At 45.8% G+C, this 26,479-nt stretch overlaps 1 protein-coding gene across 3 annotated transcripts in view; it reads right to left on the bottom strand.

Annotated features, from left to right (window-relative positions):
• Positions 1-26,479, bottom strand: part of LOC137431196 (sulfotransferase 1C2-like) — a 167,916-nt gene that overhangs the window by 82,021 nt on the left and 59,416 nt on the right. Inside the window, exon 2 of one of the 3 annotated variants that reach the window (XM_078781638.1) lies at positions 12,738-12,914. The exons of 1 other annotated variant lie outside the window; for it this stretch is intronic. In XM_078781638.1, the coding sequence (XP_078637764.1) occupies positions 12,738-12,914 (177 nt within the window). Of the gene's footprint in view, positions 1-11,017; positions 11,133-12,737; positions 12,915-26,479 lie in introns of those variants that run through there. One more of the 3 variants, XM_078781639.1, reaches the window with a different exon arrangement.

Raw genomic sequence — 26,479 nt, 5'->3', positions numbered from 1 at the left:
TCAACCAATGATGATGATGATGCTACCCCTAGACGACCCATGACCCGTTGGGTCAATGTCAGTTTGAATAGATATGAGAATAGAACTAAAGCGAACGCTGGACATTTTCAGGGAGATTATTTGGGCCAGCAAGCCATAAGGCTCACCTCTCCAGCGTTCTAAATCACTTACCTGTGACACGTGATTTCGGCCCTTATCTCCGATCACGTTGACGGAAATCACCACAGCATATCGTCAAGATCCCTCCAAAAGGCTCGTCTTTGTCACATACATCACGCAATGTGCGATCCACAGCCTCGAAACTCTCTCTCCTGATCATAGGACACTCATCCCACACGATGAGTTTTGTACTTCGAAAGAGGTCTGCGATAGTGGAATTTTTATCGATGTTGCATACGCCATCTTCCCTCGGTGTCAGAGGGATTTGGAACCTTGAGTGCGCTGTTCTTCCACCAGGCATGAGGGTAGCAGCGATGCCAGATGAGGCCACCGCAAGGGCAACTTCTCCACTCGCTCTCACTTTAGAGAGAATCAGGTTAATAAGAAACGTCTTCCCTGTGCCTCCAGGCGCGTCAATGAAAATCATTGATGACTGATTCATGCGGATGTTGCTATTCGCGTCCATAGACGTGAGGTGTGATTCGTTGTCCGCGTCCGTAGCGCCGTCGGAGGGTTGATACGACATTCTTCCTGCAAATAGTATTGTGTTTGTGCTATCGTTTTGCCGATCATCAAATGACAAATAAATTACATTGTGAAAATTAAAGATTTCAAATAAACCTATTTAAAGTGCATGCGCATATAAATAATAAAAAAAATCGAAGAAATATCTCTCGGTAATTTCCTGAAACATATTTTACTTCCGGGTAATAATGTTGAATGAAATGAAGATATATACTGTATGCCTGTTATTTTAGGCGGTGTATTTTCGTATATCAACGTGGCGCGATTTTTAAAATATATCTCTGCAATTTCCCGTGTGTGCATGAATGTTCTCAATTATTTATTTTACCGAGTCTAAAACCATCGATAAAAATGAAATCAGATGGCGACTTAGATTGAAGATAAAGGCGTGAAACAGACTCAATGGCCTTGAAGATACAAGCCTTTCAGAATTCATTTCGTTCTATAAACGGAAACTTTCATCGGATTTTCTTCCCGTTTTTTTTCAACCGAGTCTAAAACTATGTTAGTGACTGTGAAAAATGAAATGATATATCGAATTTGATTTGAAATAAAACTGAGAGAGAGAGCAAGACACCACGGGCCTACAAAACAGGCCTCAAAGCTATGCGAGTTAATAAAATGGTGGATATTACTACTCTCTCAAAGGGGTAAGCCACGCCCCCGGACCGATCGAATGTTACATACAAACACGCAAGATTTCAATTTTATAATTATATATATATATATATATATATATATATATATATATATATATATATATATATATATATATATATATATATATATATATATATATATATATATATATATATATTGTTGTGGATTTGAGAATCGTTGTAAATATCACCCTCCGTAGTGTAAAGGTCAAAGGTCGTCCTCCTAGTTAATCCATATACATGCACGTAGCAAATAAGATATCCTTCTAAATAGTTATTTCCTTATTGTGTGTATTAGTTTAAGGCTGTGTCTTTCATTAATTGACACTGCATTGCACCGAATTCAAATAAGGTAGATTCCCTTTCATTCCCAAAGCCCAGATTCCCAAAGCCTCGATTGCCAACTGCATTCGCCCTCCATTAAACACCGGTCGGTTCGGAGAAGAAAGGCGTGGCCACCACCTCATCATGAAGGGTGGAGCCCCGAACGACCAACCAAGGCTGAGGGGTATGGCTTGAGAGGGTGTGGCCGATATAACCCGCGGCGGGACGCCCCCACCAGAGATGAGTCCTTGGAGAGCACGCGACGCACCCCACCTGAGACGAGTAGAGACCAGAAGAAGAGATGAGTGGAGGAAGGAGGTGATTGAGGGAAAGAGAAGCACGCATGAGCTTTGAGACCACCGCAGTTGTGACCACCGCAGCTTTGAGCTTTTGCAAAGCAACGCCGCCGGGCAAACACGATTGAGGAAGGGCGGCTGCTGCTCACTCCCGGCCCGGCCGTCCTCCCTTGTCCAGCCGAACCTTCCTCCCCTTCCAATCATCCGTGCCTGGCGTCATCCATCCATTCGTGTACGTGAGTTTGTTTTGTGTGTCTTGTCCTGGGGTTAAGTAAGACTGCATAGTATAAGCTAGTAATTGCACTGTGTCTTCTGGTCCTTCCATTTTTTCTGTCTTTATTTTATTATCCTTCCTTCTCCTTGGTTCTTTTGATTGTGTAAATAATAGTTAGTAATAAATTGTATTTGTTCTTCCTACTTTTGCCTTCTTCTTCTTCTTCTTCTTCTTCACATCCGTTCGTCTTTGAGGTTTCCACATTGAACACCTGTGGCACGGTTTGGCCAACATTTCAGGTATCTGGTTTAGTCTCTGCTAATGGTTCGTGCCGTGGTTGCTAAACCGCTCGGCAATTAACATCTGTCCGCAGTCGCGAACGAGGTTGCGCACCTGCCTCTCCGGAGGGAGCTTGTGCAGCTTCAGGACCACGTCGGTCAGTCATAGACGAGGGGATTAATCCCACCCCGATAAGGGGAAAAGAGGCCGACGGAGAGATCCGTAACAAATTGGTGCCAGGAGTGGGATTCGGACCTGAAGCGCGCTTAGCGCGCTCAAATTACGAGTGGCCCACAATTTTATTTAACATCCTAAATTTAAAATCGTGCCATGGATGGTCAAGACGATCGGATGCCGGTGGGGGTAGAGTTAGAGGGTTTAGAGTCGACCCAGGACCAAGGGGAGGATTTGGGAGTAATAGAGGAGAGCAATGAGGATGTGGCTGAGGGGGTATCAGGTACACGAGATGGCGCCCTCGCGCACTATGTTGCAGCGGCACCAAATGTCACCGCGCCCGTGACCGTAGCAGCACCGGTGGATTTGAACCTTTTTATGCTGCAAATGGAGGCCCTTATGGCCAAGATGGGTGAGCAAATGGAAAAAAAATGGATGCTCGGAGCAATAAGATGAGTAAGCAATTGGGAGACCAAATTGAAGCAATAACGGGTGAAATGAGGGCCGATAGAGAGGGAATGGAAAACAGAATGGGTGACAAAAAAAATGGTGAGGGACAGAGTCGCATATGAAGTAAGGGAAGCGGAGAGGGACAGAGACCGCAGGTTGGGCGAGCAGGTCCCACGGGTGCACGAGGAGGTAAGGCGGGTCGAGAAGCGCTGGTTGAGCGAAGTGGAGAAAGGCACAGCTAACTGGACGGGTATAGAGATCGCGACCCGGGGTATGGGGCAGCCGGCGACCGCTGAAGTAGAGGGAATTTTAATAAAGCCAGCGGTCGTCAAAGAAAAAGCAATAGTTATAGTTGAAATTGAAAAGACGACGGAGGTAACCCGGGAATTGGAGGGAGAAATGGAATACGTGTAAAGTCCGTGTTCACACCTTAATGCCGTGCTTAATCCTTATAAAGATTTGCAGGTGTTGGTGCAGGGAGGAAGAAGAACCCCGAAGGTGAGTCGTGCTGTATGTTGTGCGGGGAGACTTTGTAAGAGGAGGTCTGGCGCGAAGAGAATTGTCGCGCGATTGGGGTCAATATGGCACCCGGGCGTTTGTAGGAGGTCCGAGGGGCGTGGTGTACGAAAGAATGGCTCGCTTGTGAAAAAGAAGTGTGACACGGAGAGTGAGCGTGTTATAAAGTGTACGGAGTGTGACACAGGGAGTGAGAGTGATACGGAGTGTACGTGCGAGGGTGAGAGTGACACGGAGAGTGAGTTGGTGGAGGAGCGGGTGCGAGGATGCACGTTTGGAATGGACGGCGAGAGTTGCGAGGGAGCACACCTGAGTTGGTTGTGGCGCGTGTGCGGCAGGGCAGATCGGAGCGCATGAGTGGGTGGATGCAAGAGTGCACCACCATGAGTGGTACGGAGTACGTACCGAGGGAGAGTGCGCAAGACGGTGCGCGAGGTGTGTTAAGGAAGTGTGCGAACAGCGAGTGTGCGCAAGAGGTGTGGTGTGTAACAGGGAGTGCGGTGGTGGAATGGACGGAGTGTGTGGGATGTATGAGCAACAAACGGAACGAGTGGTGTGAGCATGCAGAGGAGGCATCGACGTTGACCGGGGCAGCGTTTAGGGCAACGGTTAGCCGACGCGAGCACTCGGGGTGCGGTGCGCTTTGTTGGATGCTAGGCCCCCTGTTGTCGAGTCCGAGCCTTGTCGGGCAAGGCGACCGGTCCGGTTCAAGGGCAGGTGGGAGGAAGCGGACGGTGCCCCCTTGTGGTGGCGGGGTTCCGACCGGGCGAGATTGAGCCATCGGGCCGGGGACCGGAAGGTGCCGCGCCGAGATGGTGCGTGGAATCTCGGCCCGACCAAACCGTCTCCCTTGCACCGAATGCCGGACGGATTCAACCTGCAGGCGACCAAACCACCCGAATTCATTGCTCGGCTTTGCGTAGCCGAGGTTTAATGATGTAACAACGCACCGAGGCTCGAGTTAAAGGACATTTGGTAGGGATAGGGAATTTGTAATTGGAAAATTTGTGATTGGTTGAAATTTGATGACAAAATTAATGGTGGGAGATGCCCGATGTGGTGGGATGGCAACTCTGCCATCCCTCTCAGGGGGCAAAGGAGCTATAGTTTTATGGGGTTTATGGCAGTTTGCCGAGGGAGGGTTTGGATAATGTATAGGGACCTAGAGATTGACAATAGGTAACTGAAGATTTAAGTAGCGACATTGGACAGGTAGTGGGGACATAGAGAGGGTAGTCGGATTATAACAACGAGGGAGCGCAATAGTTTAAAGGGGCGACGGGGGGAAGAGCGAGTTTCAGAGGGGAGTAGTTAGATCAGATGATGCCATGTGTTTGAGAATTGAAAGTGTATGAAGCAGCGTACACGGAGTAATTGTGATTGTGAGTTGTATTGAGCGTGGAAGTGTATGGAGCAGTGCATGAGGAACGATTGTGGTTGTGCATTGTATTGAGTGATTGATGGAGCCTGGGAGGAAGGAGGGCGCAGGTGACACCAGGTGAGATTGCACAGGTGTGCAAGTGAACAGGTGTATGGAGCAGTGTATGAGTGAGTAATGGTGATTGTGTGTTGTGTTGACCGAATGGTCCTGGGAGGAAGGAGTGTGCAGGAAGCACCAGGTGTAGGAGTGATTGCACAGGTGTGCAATACAGGTGTATGGAGAATGGTTGTGTGGAATACATGGAGTATGGAATATATGGAGTATGGAATGGATGGTGTGGAGTGAGTATGGTGAAAACTGTGGAGTGGAGTGGATGGTGCGAAGGTGTGTATGGGAAGGATGGACCCCATCACGAATACCCGGGGAGGGTAGTGTAAGAGTTAGGTTGAGGGAGTAGGTAAATTGTGGTTGGATATTGGCATCTGTGGTGCATGTGGAAGATTGGTGTTTGGATGGGTGCATTAGTGACGTGGAAATGGCTGGGCGTGTGGCCTGTTAGTGTGTGTAGTTGGTTGAGCACTCCGCCACTGTTAGGATGTCGGCCAGGTGAGGCCGCAGGTGGGCTCTGGGAGCCAGTAGAGTTGTGGATGGGGCCCGAGGTTCCGGAGGACGGACCCGGTAGCCCAGTGTCAGAGAGGGCACCAAGTGGGGAGAGCGCCAGAGGGCCTTCCCCAGTTAGATAGGTTAGGATAAGGAGCAGGTAAGCTCAGAGGCAACTACAGTGGTGGAGGTGTGCAGGTGGGTAGACCTGCTGGGAGAGCCACACGACCCAGTCCTGAAATTGTGCAAAGGCACAGGGAGTTGAATCGGCGGAGTGAGACCCCAAATTGATGAAGCACCACAGTTTGGTCAATGGGAATTTGGTTCTTAAAACCGCATAGAGTGTAAGATTGCCAATGGATTGGCAGGGAAAGACCCGGGTAGTGTAAAGTGTGTTAATGTCATTTAGAAGGTAGATAGGATTGGAATCTCCTCGCACCATCTACATCCACTCACTTGAGGTGACAGAACGCTACACCATGCCATGTTTTTATTATTTTTGTGCAATTGTTTGGATTGTGAGACGCATCATGACGTGGGTGAGACATTGTGCTTTGTTGTTCCATCTCTCCCTCCTATGAGGATTGATGATGAATTTGGTGATGGCAAATTTTGAATTCGACAATGGGATTGTGGTGACGAATTTGGTATAGGGGAAATATGGGGAAGACGTGATGGTAGAGACAAATTGTAAATTGTTGTAAATATGGGGTAAGGGCAAGGGTAGAGTAGGTAACAGGGGGGGGGGGGTGACGTACGGTAGGGACGAGCTTTTCTCCGCTCAGTCTCCAGACGCACCTCACCTTGCATTGCCTTTATTGATGTGTACCCTTGTGACCTTACCCCTCGCTAACCTGCCCTCTCTGTCTTCCTTCCCCGACCCATGGATCGTGCTCTCTGGGCACCGAGGGGAGTGTGCGGGAGTCCGCCATTGTGTGCCAGAACCCCCGCAACCAGCTGCTTGCATCGATGCACCACTAATGGACCACATGTCTGTGGCTGAGCACCACTCATGGACCCCACAGGTTGGGGCATGGCCCCTCTGCTGGAACCGGCCATGATGGCCCGAGATCTTGCTGGCAGACCTCGGTAACGTGGCACCTATGCCACACAGGTGAACCACTCATAGTCGGCCCCTGTGGGCCATAAATAAAATACGGACACGTTTGTGCATTTTCATTTGATTATGACCAAATAGGCCGCCAGCAAGAAGAACATGAAGAAAGACAACATCAGGAAGAACATTGGCCAGCAGAGGGAGCCGAAGAGCAAGAGCACCAGGGGTTTGTGTTGCTTATTATGAACTGTGGTGACTGTGCACTGACTGGTGCGTTTTTTGGTGCTTTATGGTGCTGATTTTTGGTGCTGGTGCATCGATGCAGCGCAGGCTGTCTCCCCCCCCCCCCCCCCCAAAAGAACAATCACAGGTCCTGGGTTAGTTTTGTAAATACCATTAGCGTCAATTGTAAATAATGCTCCCCACCATTCATGTATAGTTTGAAGACAATTCCGCAATTCAGTTAGCTGTGGGCGTGAATCTGTTAGGCAGGGTTCAATGCAGCAGGGGGACATACTTATTTGTGTTTTAAAACTGTCACACTCAGGGTCAGGTTAAATGTAGAGGGAACTACAACTACGTGCCACACTGAAGTTAAAGTTTTATAGGCCCGAACCCGTGCCTAGAGAATGAGGGTGCAGTGTTGTGGATTTGAGAATTGTTGTAAATATCACACTGTGTAGTGTAATGAATCATTGTAAATATCACCCTCCGTAGTGTAAAGGTCAAAGGTCGTCCTCCTAGTTAATCCATATACATGCACGTAGCAAATCATATATCCTTCTAAATAGTTATTTCCTTATTGTGTGTATTAGTTTAAGGCTGTGTCTTCCATTAATTGACACTGCCTTGCACCGAATTCAAATAAGGTAGATTCCCTTTCATTCCCAAAGCCCCGATTCCCAAAGCCTCGATTGCCAACTGCATTCGCCCTCCATTAAACACGCGGTCGGTTCGGAGAAGAAAGGCGTGGCCCCCACCTCATCATGAAGGGTGGAGCCCCGAACGACCAACCAAGGCTGAGGGGTATGGCTTGAGAGGGTGTGGCCGATATAACCCGCGGCGGGACGCCCCCACCAGAGATGAGTCCTTGGAGAGCACGCGACGCACCCCACCTGAGACGAGTAGAGACCAGAAGAAGAGACGAGTGGAGGAAGGAGGTGATTGAGGGAAAGAGAAGCACGCATGAGCTTTGAGACCACCGCAGTTGTGACCACCGCAGCTTTGAGCTTTTGTGAAGCAATGCCGCCAGGCGAACACGATTGAGGAAGGGCGGCGGCTGCTCACTCCCGGCCCGGCCGTCCTCCCTTGTCCAGCCGAACCTTCCTCCCCTTCCAATCATCCGTGCCTGGCCTCATCCATCCATTAGTGTACGTGAGTTTGTTTTGTGTGTCTTGTCCTGGGGTTAAGTAAGACTGCAGAGTATAAGCTAGTAATTGCACTGTCTTCTGGTCCTTCCATTCTTTCTGTCTTTATTTTATTAACCTTCCTTCTCCTTGGTTCTTTTGATTGTGTAAATAATAGTTAGTAATAAATTATATTTGTTCTTCCTACTTTTGATTTCTTCTTCTTCTTCTTCTTCTTCTTCTTCACATCCGTTGGTCTTTGAGGTTTCCACATTGAACACCTGTGGCACGGTTTGGCCAACATTTCAGGATCGGGTTTAGTCTCTGCTAATGGTTCGTGCCGCGGTTGCTAAACCGCTCGGCGATTAACATCTGTCCGCGGTCGCAAACGAGGTTGCGCACCTTCCTCTCCGGAGGGAGCTTGTGCAGATTCAGGATCACGTCGGTCAGTCACGGACGAGGGGATTAATCCCCCCTCGATAAGGGGAAAAGAGGCTGATGGAGAGATCCGTAACAATATATATATATATATATATACATACATATATAATCGGGAGATTAAATCAGACGCGGACGAAGCTTCAGGACGTCGATCTTTAATTTGACAAGCTTTCGACCAACAAAGGTCTGCTTTCGTAGTCTACAAAAACAACTGGCATGTACATCAGTCAAGCATGCATAGTGATATGTGTGATATGTGCAGAAGATGCATACAAAAGGAAGAGCGACGCCAAAGCTCACTCACCGTCCCCAAGTTCAACGGAAGTGAAGCGCAGCTTACAGTTATCGCCCGCGTTACAGTTCGGTGCACGTGCATATACAAATATAGAGATACATACATACATAAACACACAAGCATATATTCATATACCATTTATATTCATATAATATATTTATATATATATATATATATATTTATATAAATGACATATAACGGGAGAATGAATGAATGAATGGGTTACGGTTAATGATTTGATTGGGTTGATGTAGGAACATTCTTTAATCATAAAAATTTATGCCATGAGGGATTTTTGTCCGAAGTTTATGTATCCAAAAGGACTCACGTTTCAGATTCGTGGTGTGTGATCGATTTGTGATTGATTCAATGGCAGAGATTTGAATGTCATTTATCGAGTGATCCGGTTGATTAAAGTGTATCGTGTAAGGTAGAGATTTGCCCTGACTGGTGTGGAAGTTATTGATTTCTGACCGGGTGTTATTAAATCGTGTGTCGAGTGTATTCTCAGTTTTTCCAAGATATTGTTTGTTGCACTTTTGGCAAGTGATTCGGTATATGACCCATGTAGATTTGCAGTTCATATAGGAGGTGATGGGGAATTTTTGTCCAGTGCTAGAACTACAGAATTTGTTTCCTTCTAGTAAATGCTTGTGAATAATACATTTGTTTGCTGTGCATTTATATCTATATTTATATCCATTTATATCTATATCTTCATTTATATAGAAGCCATCCCTGGACCATAATTGCAAATTCCATAAACTTGCAAAAGTGTTGACATTGCAGACATATTGGACAAACGTGATATGTACATGATGACTACAGATGATAATTAGAGATGATGGATGAATTGTATATGCACACTGACTTCTGCAATAGAATAGAAACTAATATTATGAATGGCATTTTAATTTTTCACAGAAAAATGAATGACAGTGAAGAGGTCCCTTTGAAACCAAGAAACTGTAACTGCATTGAAAATGCATTTACTTCTTCATGTAGCTGTCTGAATCAAATTGGCACCCCTTTATATGAACGTTTCTGGAGCATTACTTGGTTCCTCCTAAGAACACAAGGATAGTCCAGCATGCTTGCAAAATATTTTTTTGAATGTCCCTTCTTTTCTATACTTTGCGCCATGGCACATACCATGTAAAGGGGCCTTTTCCTTGCCCCTGGCATTTTTAATAAGATACATTTTAAATACGAACAAAACGCATTTGTTCATCATCAAAGGACTTTATTGAAGATGATATAAACTACTTGAAAAAGTAAGAGGGAAAAAACATTCAACCCAGGCGGGATTTGAGCTCACAATCACCAGCTTGTGAGTCTGATGCCTTATCCATTAGGGCTTAGGCCATTGGGCCAGCACATTTGCATTAAAAAAAATGGTTTAAAAGTGGTAAAAAGCGGGTATATATTATGTATATTTGCATGTAAGTATATTACCAGAAGAAGCCGAGAAACGAATTTTCAGTCCCCATGTTAAAGTGGCATGCTGAGAAACAATCCCATATAAAGGGAGAGGCGCTTTGGGCCTCGCTTTGGCACAGAGAAACGATCCCAAAAAAGGAAGGGGTGCTTCACACCTCCCTTTGATTATTCAAGACAATATAAGATACTTCAAAAAGTAAGAAGAAAAAAATTATTCAACCCAAATGAGACTCGAACCTACAATCACCCAACATGGAGAGTCTGATGCCTTACCCATTGGGCCATTAATCCAGGACTACAGATTCGTGTAATAATATTTTGAAGAGTTATAAAGTCTGTATATATTTTATTTTGATGCGGATCCCGGGTCTGTCGGCGTAATAAGGGTGGGGTTAAGACCCAATTTCCCCAAAGATCCCGGGTCCAAGGGCCGTCGACCAAGACGAAACTCCAATTGCCAATCCACCAACCACGGGTCAAAGGGTTATCGATCACGACCCGAATACCTTGCGAGACCACGTGACTGGGAAAACCGGGAATTGAACCCTTCGCGTTCCCACACCTTATTCCAATCAAGTGCGCCTAGCGGATCGCACGGTGTGGGTCACGGCTTTACCCTGCATTGTCTGCGGGCCTAATCGAGCAGCCGAATTCGGTTCGAACGATGCTGGGCCAATGGATTAAAGGACGAACACAAGAAGGTCGAAAGGAAACAAAATGTACATGTCTTTTATTCACAATAGCACAGAAAAAAGGGACGAGAAGCAGACTTAATAATTCTTACCGATGTAATCCCGACACAGGTGCCTGGCACACTCACACACACGCAGGGATTGAATCACACACCAGTTAGACTCGTACCTGTGGATGGGCCAACGATGACTTGGGTCCGGCAGTTCCCGCGCATGGCGTACGGGTTCGAACCGGCAGACAGCATGAAGGAGGATCCAGCTCGGAGAACGATTCAGCATGGATGACGACCCAGCTTGGATGAAGAACCAGCTTGAGGATGAAGGAGAAACACAGCATGGACGAACCAGCACGTACGACAGCCAGCTTGTAGGACAAACGAGGAGAGAGAGCCCGAAACACGATTGGCACGGACCTTTATCGTGTGGCATGTCTTTCTTGAAGGTTCCACGGCCTCCCATTGACCGAAGTTAGTCACGTGCGGTCATTTCCCCCCCCCCCCCCCCCACTACCTAATTTGGGAAGGTTCCACGACCTACCATTGGTCACTGCTAGTTACGTGCGGTCATTGCGCCCCACCTCCCCCCTGGAAGGTTTCATTCCCTGCCTGCCTTTGGAAGGTTTTATGGCCCGCCTACTTTTGGAAGGTTTCATTTCCCGCCTACGACTGTAGCGGTTGATCTTACGTGGACTGTTACTCCCCGTCCACAAACCAACGTCTTCGTTCAACCATACGAGGGGTTCGAATCCTGCCTAACTCAAAGCATATCTGTTTTAATTACTACACAATGTGAAGAGAGCTAATCTTCACATTTAATAAGAAATAACTGACTACTACAGGCTACATGTTGTCGTGTAATTAACTAGAGGGGGTGTCCTTTTTTGTAAAACTGTAACAATATATTTATTTATGTTTATATATATTTATATATATTTAATTTTGAAGCAAATACTAGCACTTAGGTGGAATTTGTTTTGAAAGCCATTAACGAGACCTATTGGCCGATGCATATTCCAAGATTCAGCCAGTTTCAATGTATAGCTTTTGAGATATGAGATAGTTAAGCGCCAACATCACTATGAGATAGGTAACCCCTTGAGATATAAGCGTCAACACATTTTGGGCGGATGGACGGACACCAACATGATTTTGAGGGTTTTCTAAACAACCCTCAAGAATGTGGAAACAGACGTTGCTGAAATTTGTAACATATTACCTCGATGTGCAGAGCATTTACTTCTGAAATTTGTAACATATTACCTCGATGTGCAAAGCATTTACTTCTGAAATTTGCAGCCGATTTCGTCCAGTAGAAGCCGAGAAACGTATTTCAGTCCCAATGTTAAAGCTGCATACATCGAAACGATCCCTTATATAAGGGGAGGGGAGCTTTATGCCTCCCTTTGAATCCTCTTGTTCTGTTGCATCCTGATAAGTTTGGGTTTGTAGTCCTTCCACCAGCTTTGAGTCTGTATACCAAAAAAGGGGCTGGAGATATGGACAGAAATGTTGTGCCATGCGAGAAAGCCTCACTGTCATCACCTCAACTGTCGGCACATTCAGGCTGGTGCAGAGCATGGCACTGGTGGCTCACATTGCTCTGACAGCCCTTCCAGCCCTTTGCCTTCCTCTCCCTTCAAGACTCAATCAGTGAATCATCTCCAAAGAGGTCAGTGCTATTGGGCTCCCATTTTCACTGCCTGGTCCAACCCTCTTCCTTGCAGGTTATGGACTGTTTCCTCCCCTCCTGTTTTGGACTTGCGGTCATTCCTTTTGCGGTCATTCCTTTGCTTAGTGTGCATAACTGTTTTTCCTGCTACTCCACTTTCAAAATGTTAAAAAGAATAGACAAAATATTCAATGAAAAAAAGTATCCAAATTGACAAACACCAGATTTGGGATATGAAGCAATGAAGGTGTCATCAGGCCTGGCCTGAAAATTCTTTATCTCTTCCCATTGCCGCAGAGTTATTGGAGACACCAACAATCCATCAGCCATAACTGGTTCAGGTTTTTCATGTTCTCCAACAGCTGCACCTTTGCCAACTGATCCTGGCTTGTGATCTCCTGCAACATAATACAAATAACAAGGAATTACAAGGAACATGAATACATAAAGAGGACATCTGCCCAATCAATTAATTATATTTGTGTCATTTTAGGGTAACTGTGAAGGGGCGGACCGGGGGAGGGTTAGGTGGCTGCATTTCGAGAGAATACTAAAGTTTGGCGAACTTTGTTTAAGCAAAAACGACAGTGATTGGAGGATACATGAACACATAACTGCAAAGTGCCATCTTGTTACCCATCTTCACCGATCAAAACGCTAGATTGTGCATATCGGTGTGGACTTGCATCTCGTCGTACCAATATAAATTTTCATTCTATCTCCTCTTCCTGTCCAGGCTGGAGTTCCTTAAGACAGTGTTCTGGGCCCTGTGCTTGTTCTAATCTTCATTAATGATCTCTCCAACTCTCTGGAAAATCCTCTTCATATTTTTGCTGACGAACCACACTCTGTTGCTCCATATCTCATCTGTCAGATGAACAGGCAGCAGCCTCTTCACTCTCTGCAGACCTGGATAAAATCACAAAGTGGTCAAACAAATGGAACATGTCTTTCAATCCTGACAAATCACACCCTCACGATGTCTCTCCGAAAATACCGTCTGGAAAAACCTCCCAACTATTTTCTCAACAATCCTCTCAAATAAGCCTCGACCGTGCTTCCTCACGCCTCGACCGTGCTTCCTCACGCCTCGACCGTGCTCCCCGACGCTCAAACCGTGCTCCCCGACGCTCAAACCATGCTTCCTGGCGCTCAAACCGTGCTACCTGAAGCCCCGACCGTGCTTCCCGAAGCCCCGACTGTGCTTCCTGATGTCCCAACTGTGCTTCCCGAGGTCCCGACTACGCTTCCCGAAGCCCCAACCGTGCTACCTGAAGCCCCAACCGTGCTAACAGAAGCCCCAACCGTGCTTCCCGAAGCCCCGACTGTGCTTCCCGACGCCACGACTGTGCTTCCCGACGCCCCGACCGTGCTTCCCGACGCCCCGGTGCTACCCAAACCCAGTGAGATGGCACTTGGTGATGCTAGTACTGCTGGCGAACCCATGAATGAAGAACTTGTCATACTGACCAAAAAACGGAAAGCACCACTAACAAATAGCCCCGATGGTGCGATAAAGAAGGCTGTCTTGGGCAGAGACACTGTCTCTGCAAAAGAGGGCAAAACGTTTACAGCAAACGAAAATATCGAACGCCAAAGTGGAAAAGAGGATGTTACTGATTCCCCAGGCTCTGAGAATAAAGCCTACATTGATCCGAACAATGCGGCCATTTTTGAGCCTGAACGCGAAGCCCTACCGGTTCCCCCTCCAGTAGCTGAGCGGACTGGTGACCAAACAAATTGCTCTGTCTTACAAACAGAAATCGTAACCCCAGCTACGCAGAGATCTGCAGCCATTTGCCAAAGCACACATAAAGAAAGTAAGCACCAGTCTGCTCGTGAGTGTGTACCAGAGTACCCAACGAAATCTCAGGAGATGCATCCAGAGGAGTTCGTGAGAGCTGCAAGTAAAGCCCAAGATCCAGGTGGGACATTATCAGACCTGTCAGAGTCTGAGGACGAGGTGGAAGTGACTAAGCTGTCACAGTCATCAGCATCTCAGTCACAGATACCCCCCCAACACATCGTGTCGTTTCTAGCCGAAACGTACAGACAGCGTAACATAGTCATTAAAGACTATTTTGCCGATTTGGTTGCATTCATCCACACTGCAAAATCCATAATTAAAACGCCTGAACAATTTGACCTGAATAAGTCACAATACCACAGGTTAAGAAAATTCATCACACGTGCAGGTGCAGAGTGTTCCCAGCCACAGGCTGATTTCATCAATACAGGATGAAAACTATAAAACTTGCAACTTTAAATATTAACGGTGGTGGTGCTAGCCACCTCCGCCAGGTTCAAGTAAAAAACATATTTCAACGGAAAAAGGTGGATGTGATCTTACTTCAAGAAACTCACATCACACCAAATGTGGAACATAACTGGCATCAACTTTTTAAGAGCCAATGCTATTTCAGCAATTTATCAGCTTCATCTGCTGGAATCAGCTTCTTGCTGAAGCCAGGCCTCGTGTGTGAGTCATGCCATTTTCAGGAGGTAATAAATGGTCGGCTTAGCTCTCTCAAACTAGTAAGCCATAACTTCCATTACACCATTTTTAATGTGTATGCGCCAAGTGATAGCGTAGAGCGTAAGTCCTTCTTCACCTCAATGATAAATCACTTAAGATCGGTTGATTTTGATCATTGTGTGTGTGTCGGAGGTGATTTCAATTGCACCTTCGACCCATCGGTTGACAGAAACTCTGTCGAACCCCATCCTGAGTCCCATGTACACTTATCCAATTTTTTTTAGCACAATGGGCTTCGTTGATGTTTGGCGGTTGCACCACCCAAACACATCCCAGTACACCTGGTGTCGATGCGCCAATAGTCGAGTATCCTTGGCAAGGCTTGACAGATGGTACATCAACGTACCCTTTAAAAATACTGCGGTTTCTTCAAATCTTTTTCCTTCCGTGTTTTCAGACCATCATATGGTAACCCTAAACCTTTCCTTTCCTCAACCCGCAAATAGGAGCGCTTATTGGAAGTTTAATGTTAGACTTCTAGAAGATGGTATGTTTAAAGAAGCCTTTCGTGTTTTCTGGGCAAGTCTAGTAGCAAAGAAATCTTCCTTTTCTTCATCCAGCATATGGTGGGATAACATGAAATCTCAAATTCGGGTTTTTTGTCAATGTTTCCAATCACACAGCACAAACGACAAGCACTTTACAATGGCCCGGTTGGAATTGGATATTCTACAATTGGAGAGTAAATTGGCTCATGAAAACAATGACGCCAATTACCGGTTATTGCTTGTAAAGAAAGCTCTTTTAAGGGAGTTAGTTCAAGAGAAAGCAGCCGGTACATTAATTAGACTTAGAATACAGAATGTAAAATTATCAGACACCCCAAACAAGTCTTTCTTTCATTTAGAATCCTTAAGCAAGCCATCACGGCTAATCTCTTCTGTTTTGGACTCAAGAGGCAACGTTGTTGTCAACGAGGATGATGTTAGACTAAACATTATTGAATTCTATACAAAACTTTTTGAGGAGCAGACTGTTTGTAATGATACAATGATGGATTTAACCTCTCACCTCCCCTCCCTAACTGAGGCTCAACGGTTGGAGCTTGACCTACCAATCACCCTCCTTGAGCTAACCTGTGCTCTTGCTGCCATGGATTCAGGGAAATCTCCGGGTATTGACGGTCTACCTCCCGAATTCTTTCTGACATTTTGGGACCTTTTAGGCCCTGAGTTGCTGAATGTTTTGGACACTTCTATACAGACTGGTATAATGCCGCTGAGTCTAAGAAGAGCCGTAGTGTGCTTGCTCCCGAAAACTGAAGATCCCCGACTTTTGGTGAACTGGCGACCGATCTCCCTGCTGTGCACGGACTACAAGCATTTTTCAAAAGTACTAGCTAATCGACTAAAAAAGGTTATTGGTGATCTAGTACTGCCAGAACAGAGTTACTGTGTTCCTGGAAGATCCATCCATGATAATATTTCTTTAATCAGAGATCTCATTGATGGTAACCGTGTTAAAGAAGACTTTGGAATGATGTCGCTTGATCTTGAAAAGGCATTTGACAGTATCGACCATAAGTTTATGCATCATGTGTTACAGGCATGCGGCCTCGGAGCAAACTTTCGTTCCTACATTTCCTTGCTATACACAGATGTATTTAGTTTAATTAAGATTAATAATGTGCTGGCTCCCCCCATCAAGGTTCGGAGAGGGGTTCGGCAAGGGTGCCCAGTCTCTGGTTTATTGTTTGCTCTTTCTTTAGAGCCTCTTCTCAATCTACTGAGAAAGAAGATTTCTGGAATAGCACTTTCTCCCATGAGTGCACCGCTAACCCTATGTGCTTATGCGGATGACGGCTGCATCTTTGTAAAAGATAAGGATGATATTGATATCCTTGTTGAGTGCCTATCAAAGTTTCACGCTGCCTCCTCTTTAAAAATCAATTGGAACAAGAGCAAGACGTTATGGATACCCTCCCTTTATCACAACCTTCTTCAGCCTGTACCACAGCCGCCCCCATCCCTCCCCGCAGGGTTGCTGTGGGGAAGTGAGGGAATTAAGTACTTGGGCATATTCCTTGGTTCCCCACAGTATGCTCAGAGAAATTGGGACGGGGTAATTGAGCAAGTGGGAGAAAGATTGAACCGATGGAAAAGGGTTTTACCTCATTTGTCCTTCAAGGGCCGTGTGCTAGTGATCAACAACTTAGTTGCCACAATGTTGTGGCATAGGTTCATCTGCCTGCAACCGCCGGAGGCCCTACTCAAAGCACTCCAGGGCAAACTGGTGGACTTCTTCTGGGGAGGCTACCACTGGCTACGACCCGATGTGATATGTCGCCCCTCGGCTGAGGGTGGCCACAACCTCGTCGACATCAAAGCCCGCCTAATGGCCTTCCGGCTGCGGTCCATTCAACGTCTCCTCTACATGGAACATCTGCCAGGCCGGCTCCCTGCACGCCTTGTACTGCAGCGAGCGGGTAGGCTCGGGTACGGGTTTGAACTTTTTCAAATGAACCTCCAACATGTCGACATATCGGTTCTCCCTGCTTTTTACCAAAGCCTCTTAAATGCCTGGCAGAGTCTTTCTGTGAGTCGTCAGGCGGACACATATGTAACGAAAATGCTGGCACACGAGCCTTTGTTCTATAACCCTCTCTTTCCCGACATTCCAAAGAGTCGAGATTTTTGCCAACACTTTATAGCAGCTGGTATCGTGAAGGTGCGGCATCTCCGACATGACTCAGGGTATGGTTGGAAATCCGTAAGTGAAATCGCCGACCTGACAGGGATTTGGTCCCATAGGATGATTGCAAAAATTTTGAGGAAAATGATTCAGGTGGGACGGCAACTTGGCCTAACTTGGACTCGAGGTACAGAAGAAGATCTAAATGAGCCGACAGTGCCTAAATTGATTGTTGAACCCATTCAAAACGATTTGCCCCCTGTTAGCGATGGGTCAAAGCTTTTCCAGACAATGGACAGCAAGGGCATCTACAAGATGTGCCTCAAGCTGTTAAATGGGAACCCTTCGTTAAATGGAGTTACCCGATGGAAAGGATTGTTACCCGGAGGACCCCCCTCCGAACCTATCTGGGAAGCCATGTATAGTGAGCCCACATCCAAAAGAACAGGTGATCTCCAGTGGCGTTTGGCCCACTGGATTGTTCCCTCCAACACGTTTATTAGACATTTTTCTCCTGTATCTGTTTGTTGTCCCTTCTGTACAGTCAATGAGGACTTGTTTCATGCATTCATAGACTGTATCCGATTATTTCCTTTGTTTCATTGGTTGAATTACATTGCACACGAAATGCATGTTACTTTTTCTTTGAGGAATTTCGTCTTTGGTTTTGCTCCTAAACAGAATCCTGCGTCTAAACTGTTTAGTTTCCTAATAGCAACTGCGAAACATGCTGTTTATTTGACAAGAAAAGACAAACTATCTGGCAAACCGATAGAGCACTGCAATATCATGTTGTGTTTGAATGCATTAGTCTCAGCAAGATTGAAACTGGAATTTACCCTTTCCAACGAGGCCGGAAATTTTCAAAACTTTGTTGATACTTGGTGTGTTGGTGGGTTTTGTGAGGTTAAAGAAAACGAATTTAGAATACTGTTGTGAGATACTGATTGTTTCTTATTTGATGATCATTGGGTGCTTCTTCTTTTTCTTTTTCTTTTTATTGGCATTATTGATTTCATTGCAAAACGTGTATATTGTTACTTTTATATTTTTGTAATAAAAGGACTAAAAAGTCAAAGTCTCTCTCTCTCTCTCTCTCTCTCTCTCTCTCTCTCTCTCTCTCTCTCTCAGGTGCGGCCGCACGTGTGTAATCAGAGAACGTTGCTGCGCGGCGTTTCTCGTGGTGCACGCCGTGTGGTAGCGCCGCCTTTCTCCCGCTCTGTTCTTTACTCTTTTATCTATACGTTTCATTTCTTGCGAGTTTGAGAGTGAGAGAGCGCACTCGATCCCGCGTTGCTTGTTTGCTTCACGGTATCGAGTGTTTCCCCACGCCCGTGGCCATGGCGAACATCGAGGATTTTTCCGGTTTGGAAAAGTTGAGTCGGAAAAATGGTTTGTCGTGCACACCACCTTCCGAGGTGACGGTGGAGCAGATCGTGTTGTGTGTCGGTAAATGTATCGGTACGCACAATGTAATTGCTGCTTCGAGGATGAATCAGCGCGTCGTCATCTTCGTCTCGAAAGAGGAAATGGTGACGCAGCTCGTCGAAACCGGTTTGACTGTCGAGCCGGATATCTTCGTGTTTGTTTCACCGTTGGATGCACCTTCGGTGAAAGTGATTGTGTCTAATATTCCGCCTTTTATCCGACACGAGCAGATTAAGACTGCTTTGGAGCAGTATGGTAACGTCGTGTCGAAAATAACTTTCATTCCTGTTCGATTTAAGGATCAGCAGATAAAACATGTCCTGTCCTTCAGGCGTCAATTATTTATTATTTTAAAGCCGGGAATTCGCAATTTGGAGGTGATGTTGAAAATTAAACACGACGACTATACATACCGGGTGTTTGCTACGTCACAGACCTTGGTATGTTTTAAATGTGGTCAGCACGGACATGTTAAAAACGAATGTCCCAGTAGCGTGCCCGAACAGCCAAGGGGGGAGTCTGAAAAGGAAAGTGAACCTGTGCCAGGTAACGAGGCTCCCACAGAGCCAGGTGAAGCTGCTGAAAATCAAACCGAGGATACGAGCGGCTTTTGTGTTGTTACACGAGGAAAACGAAGGCACCAAGGTTCAGGTACAGTCGAGCCTGTTTCATATGCTGAAGCAGTCGCTGTGAAGAGGGTCTCACTCAATAGGAATGAGGGTAGTCCGAACCTCCTCGGTGCTGAGTCCGGTCCTCCTCCTCCTGGTGAGGAGGAGGCTATGGAGCAGCAACACGTCTTGTCAGGTGATGCTCCAAGTGGAGGTAAACCTTCTGCAGACTGTACATCAGTAAATGATGAGCTTAGGCATGGCAGTCAAACAATAGGTGTACCTGGTACTCCAGAAACCTCTGAAGAGGTAACTAAGGTTGCGGAGAATGATCCGTTACCTGACGAATTGATTTTCGTTAAGCCAATGCCAGTGTCCGATGCACCTGTACAGGTAAAGGACCGCGTTATCGAGCAGGAGTCGTGCGATTCGGACGACACGTGTTCGAGTTTGGATCCTAATGAGATAGGGGGTGCAGCTGGGGATTCACAGGACTGCGAGGACTTAGATGCCCCCTCTCCTACCGAAGTAATTAAATTCCTTCATAATACTTTTCGGAAAAAGATAAAACTTGTTGATTTTTTCCCACAATTGGACAAGTTCCAAGTCACTGCATCTCGCATCATAAGCGATCCGACAGCCTATGGTGCTAACGAGTCGCAGGTGTACAGACTGAAAAAATTTGTTTCCGTAGCAAGGAAAGAACTTCGATGATCTGCCACTTGATAAAGTCTTAAAACTCGTTATGGTTTTATCTATTGCGAGTATAAACATAAACGGGGGCCGTGCCCCTATACGGAAGACACATTTACGGGTATTATTGGAGCAAAGGCATGTAGACATCGCCTTTCTGCAAGATGTACGTTGTGGGGATACCTGTTCAGCCGAATGGCAGAATACAATAAGAGGTTCTTGGTTTTTCAGTTCATTTGATTGTCCTAGAGCTGGAGTCGCTTTCTGGTTTCGACCAGGAATCTCATCCAGCCAAATAGCATTTCATGAAGTCAGGCGAGGTCATTTGGCCTTTGTTGTTTTTTCTTATGGAGGCCATAAGATCACATTGTTGAATGCCTATGTCCCAAGTGACCCTTCTCAAAGAAAAGAATTTTTTTCCCTTCTTGATAATTGTTTAGCCCAAATTGATTTTGGTGGTCTTGTCGGCCTAGCTGGTGATTTCAATTGTACCTTAGAGCCATCTTTGGACCGTAATGGCATAGAACCTCACCCTGAGAGTGCAAAACATTTGGCGGCTCTACTAGTAAAATATCACCTGGTTGATGGGTGGAGATTACAGCACCCTGGGGTTAAGCAATTTTCATGGTGCCAAGCCTCTAATAACAGAGTTTCCTTTGCTCGGTTAGATAAATTTTATATCGATAATGGGTTTCGGAATTTGATTTTGTCAACGGCGATTTTTCCCTCTGGTTTTTCGGATCATCATTTGGTTTCTCTAAAATTGATTTTTCCCTCCGCCCCTCGTACGAGTGCCTATTGGGCCCTCAATGTGGAACTGCTTGAAGAACCGCATTTTTGTAATGCATTCAGAGATTTTTGGGAGTCTCTCCATGCTAGGAAAAACACTTTCCAGAGCAGGAGGCAATGGTGGGATATTGCAAAAACCCATATCAAAATTTTTTGTAAACAATATAATCTCTATCACTCGAGGGATAATCTTTTTAAGATTTCTAAACTTGAAAAAGAGATTCTAGAACTGCAAGCAAATCCTACCAAGTTGAGTAGCAGCACAAAAGAATATAAAGATTTTGTAAGCAAGAGGGAGCTGCTTCATCGCCTTGTTAAAGAACGGGCACAAGGGGCTTTGGTTCGGCTAAGAATGAAAAACTTAAAACTTCTCGACTCTCCTTCTAAGTATTTCTTCTCCTTGGAGAATAAGAATAAAGCACAACAGCAGATGCTATCATTGCAATCACCAGATGGTGGGATTGTAAGTCAACCTAAAACTATTAGAAGGTTAGTAAGTGATTATTTTTCCTCTCTTTTGTGTGCTAAAGAAGTTGATTTAGATGTTGCACATACCTTTGTTGAACCATTGCCCAAGTTGTGTGAATCGCAGCGAGTCTCGCTGGAGAGCACTATTACCCTGGGGGAATTGAGGTGCGCGCTTTTCGGTGTACCAACTGGTAAATCTCCTGGACTGGATGGCATTCCTCGTGAATTCTATGAAGCTTTTTGGGACATTATTGGAACTGAGCTTTTGGAAGTGCTCCAAGAAAGTTTACAAGTTGGGGAGCTCCCCCTAAGTTGCAGACGAGCAGTTGTGTCCTTGCTACCAAAGAAAGGGGACACTCAGCTACTTCGGAATTGGCGTCCAGTCTCACTACTGTGCACCGACTACAAAATATTCTCCAAAGTCCTTGCCTCACGCTTAAAATCCGTCGTCCACTCGCTTGTCCACCCCGATCAAACTTGTTGCGTGCCTGGACGATCAATATATGACAATCTTGGTGCTGTTCGTGACATTTCTGACGTGTGTGACTGCCTACGCAAGAGCACAGGCCTCGTCTTTATAGACCAAGAACATGCTTTTGATAGTGTAGATCACAAATATTTATTTGCTGTTCTGAAGGGTTTTGGGTTTGGTCCCACCTTTATATCATGCATCCAGTTATTATATCATAATATTTATAGTTTGGTGAAAGTCAATAATGAACTGATTTCTCCTTTTTCTGTTTCAAGGGGTATAAGGCAGGGATGTCCCTTGTCTGGCCTCCTATATATTCTTGCCATTGAGCCTCTTTTAGTTCGGTTTCGCGAGAAATTTTTGGGTTTCTCCGTTTCCCCTAATGCCCCCCCTATAAAAGTTGTAGCATATGCAGACGACATCTGCACTACAATACAGTCTCAAGATGATGTATCCGAGTTAATCAGAGCTCTCAATAATTATAGTCTTGCTTGTTCGGCCAAGGTGAACTGGTCAAAGAGTTGTGCCACCTTCTTTGGACTACCTTCAGGTTTTGCTTTCCCGCCACTGCCAGGAAATTTGTCCTGGAAGAATGATGGCGTTTACCATTTGGGCGTGCACCTCGGTGATTCCCGACGCATTCAAAAAAACTGGGACGGATTAATTGAGAAAGTGCATTCCAAGCTACAAAAATGGAAAGGGCTTCTTTGCAATCTATCCTACCATGGAAGAGCATTGGTGATTAATAACTTGGTCACTTCTACCCTGTGGCACAGGTTTATGGTCTTACAGCCACCAAAATGGCTCATCAAAACCATCCAGAAACATTTAATTGATTTTTTCTGGGGTGGTAAACACTGGCTCCGACCAGGCGTGCTCAGCCTGCCACGTAACGAGGGGGGTCAAGGGCTCGTTGATGTCAACAGCAGGCTCATGACTTTCCGCCTCCTTTTTGTGAAGAAGTTTCTTTACAGCCCCATGCATTGGGAGAGTTTAACCTTGTGTTTGCTAAAGCAAGCAGGTCGGCTGGGATATGGTCGCGAACTGTTTTTGCTTGATCTCCCAAAGATCGATGTCTCATCACTTCCGCTGTACATGCAGAGTGTGATCAAGGCCTGGCAAGCCTTGTCGTTGCGTCGTGAGGCCGGTTCCATTACCACCTCGACATTCCTCAACGAACCTATCTTCTACAACCACCTTTTCTCAGCCATTCCTTCTTCCAGGACTTTTGTCCAGTACTTTGTGGGGTCAGATCTTCTCTCTGTCCATAATTTGTTGGACTTTCAAAGAGAAAGATGGAAGTCTGCTCACGAAATTTCTGCCAGCTCTGGTTTCAGGTCCATTAGGATTATTGGCCAGATTTTTTTTGCTGTCTCAAGAGCAGCAAATAATCTTGGAGTAGAGTTCAGGAGCCTGTTTGAGCCTGTGGGTTTGCTTGACCAATACGCTTTCCCTGTTTTGCTTTTGAATTTTAATGGAAAATTTGTACCCCTTAGCTCCATTGAGAAAGGGGCGTTGCATGAATGTTGTGTGCGCTTTATTTTTGCCGATTTTGTAAAAGGCCCTTTTGGAGTTCAGTGGAGAGAGCACCTGTCAGCTCCTTCACCTATTACTCCTGTGTGGCGCAGTCTATATGCACCCCCAATCTCCAAGCGTACGGGTGACCTGCAATGGAGACTTGCGCATTGGATTCTTCCTCATAACATTTTGTTGCACAAATTTTCAAATGACATTTCTGAAGTGTGCCCCTTTTGTGAAAGTCATGAAACGCTTTATCATGCGTATGTTGGGTGCAGAAGACTTGTTCCTTTGTTTAAGTTCTTGCATGCCAATATTTTGAAAATGGGGCTTCCTTTTTCTTTTGTTGAATTTATTTGTGGTTATCCTATTTCTGCTGTGCATAAGTCTGAAACTGCTTTAGCGAACTTTTTGGTTGCTGAAGGCAAAATGGCAATCTACAAAACAAGGAAAAAGAAGGTGGAAGGTGGTGAATTTTCTTTTTGTAATATTTTGTTGACCTTGAAAGTCCTGATTAGTTCTCGGATACAGCTTGAGTACCTGTATTGCAGCAAGTACGGAAAAGAACAAGAATTTTCTGATAGATGGTGCGTTAAAAATGTTATTTGTTCTGTGAGGAACGAAATGCTTAATTTTGCTTTTTGATGTATTCATAGCTCTTGCGTGAGCATGTCCTTTAAAATTGTTTGTGTTTTTTTCACAATTGTTTGTGAAATATTTTTGTACTTGCTGGTTTCGTTTAAATATCCTTTGCTCCTTTTTTGTGTAGTAACGATCCTTATGCATATGTTTCTTTAAACTGGTTGCTCTGTTTACAACTACTATGTGAAAGGTTTTTTTATACTTTTATAATAAAAGAACACAAAAGTCAAAAAGTCTCTCTCTCTCTCTCTCTCTCTCTCTCTCTCTCTCTCTCTCTCTCTCTCTCTCTCTCTCTCTCTCTCTCTCTCTCTCTCTCTCTCTCTCTCTCTCTCTCTTTGTCGCCATCTATCGGCCGTCGGAGCGTTGGGTGTAGCGTCATGGCGGCTGTGAGCAACTGCTCTGTGTTTTGGTGAGTTAGTCGTGAGTTTTCCCCCCTCTCCTGCCCTCCCCTGCCCCCCCTCCCTCTCCTTTTCCACCCTGTGTGCTTTGGCATTTGTTCTCATCTGTTCTACACCTTTTCCTTCGAGAGAGAGAGGATTGAGAGCGGGCCCATTCTGGGCGCGGCCTACTGCCGTTGACGGCGCGTTGTAAGCCATTTCTGTGCTTATAATGCACGTTTATTTTTTACTTTAGTTCGTTTTTTTAGGTTTGATACCCTCTTGTCCGGCTCGGACAAGCGGGGAGAGGGGGGGGGGGGGGGGGGTATTTTCGCCGGAATGGCGAATGCACGCTCTCGTCGCGATGACTTTGAAGGCTTAACCAGGAAGCACGCGTTTGTGTGCGTGCCTCCGGATGGAGTCCCTGTCGAGCACATCATCCTCGCTGTGGGGAGCATTGTTGGAGATGAAAATATACGTGCAGCTTCGCGTATGAACCAGAAAGTGGTGGTGTTCGTTTCGGACGAGGAACTCGTCCATGACGTGGTAAGCGTGGGAATAACCACGGAAAGCGGTCACTTTATGATGGCATCGCCGCTATTAACTCCCGCGACTAGAGTGGTTATTTCCAACGTACCTCCATTTATCCCAAATGACAAGTTAATGACCGTGCTATCACGGTACGGTAAAATGGTATCGAGGATTTCAACAATCCCTCTTGGGTGTCGGAATGAACGTGTTAAGCACGTAATGAGCTTCCGCAGACAAGTATATATGGTCCTTCCAGACCGTGGGGACGACACGGGCCTCAATATCACTTTCAAAATTAATTTTGAAGAGGCAAATTTCCAGCTATACGCATCGTCCACCACCTTAACATGCTTTCAGTGTGGAGCGTATGGACATTTAAAACGTTCTTGTCCCAAAGCCTCGTGTGTCAGGTGTGGCAAGACAGGTCACACTGCCATAGTTTGTAAGGAGGTGGTTGCTCTGCTAATGAATGCGCCCAGGGGGAGGGAGGTAAACGCTGCTCCACTAATCAATACTCCCAGTGGGAGGGAGGTTAACGTTGCTCCACTAATTGAGATTCCCAGTGGGGGGGAGGCTATCGCATTGCCACCGCCTAAAATTCCTAATGAGGGTGAATCCAGTGTTCCAAGCGTGAACGCATTTATTCTTCCTCAGCAAAATGTTGAAATGGACACTGATAGCAAGGTGGGGACGAGTAAACGAAGGGCTCCGGATGATAGTGACTCATCTGGAGCAGGTAAAAAGGTCGTGCTCGATTTTCAGGCTGTTAGTGAAAAAACTCTTCAGGATGCACCTGGAATCTCTCTGCAAAGCGTGGACCAAATAAATAAAGAGGAAAACCCAGAAAAGAGCATCAGGGTTCAGCCGCTAAAACAACGCGCTTCCATTACTCACACAGACGACGTTAATGATGTAAATAATTCAGGCCATGATACCGTGAATGGCGCATCATTGATCCAAGCGAATGTCGCCGAACAGGCTGACATCCACAATAAATCTGCCAATATAGCAGAAAAGGACGAAAACATAAATCCACAGGAATGTGGGAATAATAATTTCATGCCAATTGAGGAAATCAGTAATCAATGTGCTGATGTTTCCCAAACACAGCACTGCGTGGACCCCCCAGACAAGGGAAGGCTAGGTTGCATAGCAGGAGAAGAAAACGGTATTGACCCAGACCCCATTGGACCACTTTCTGATTTATCAGAATCGGAAGAGGAGGTGGAGGTAACAGCATTATCACAAGTAATGCCAGATCAACCCCCAA

Source organism: Myxine glutinosa, chromosome 7, assembly GCF_964187855.1.
Source record: "Myxine glutinosa chromosome 7, kmMyxGlut1.1, whole genome shotgun sequence".
NCBI lineage: Eukaryota > Metazoa > Chordata > Myxini > Myxiniformes > Myxinidae > Myxine > Myxine glutinosa.
This window is presented reverse-complemented; position numbering and strand designations above follow the sequence as displayed.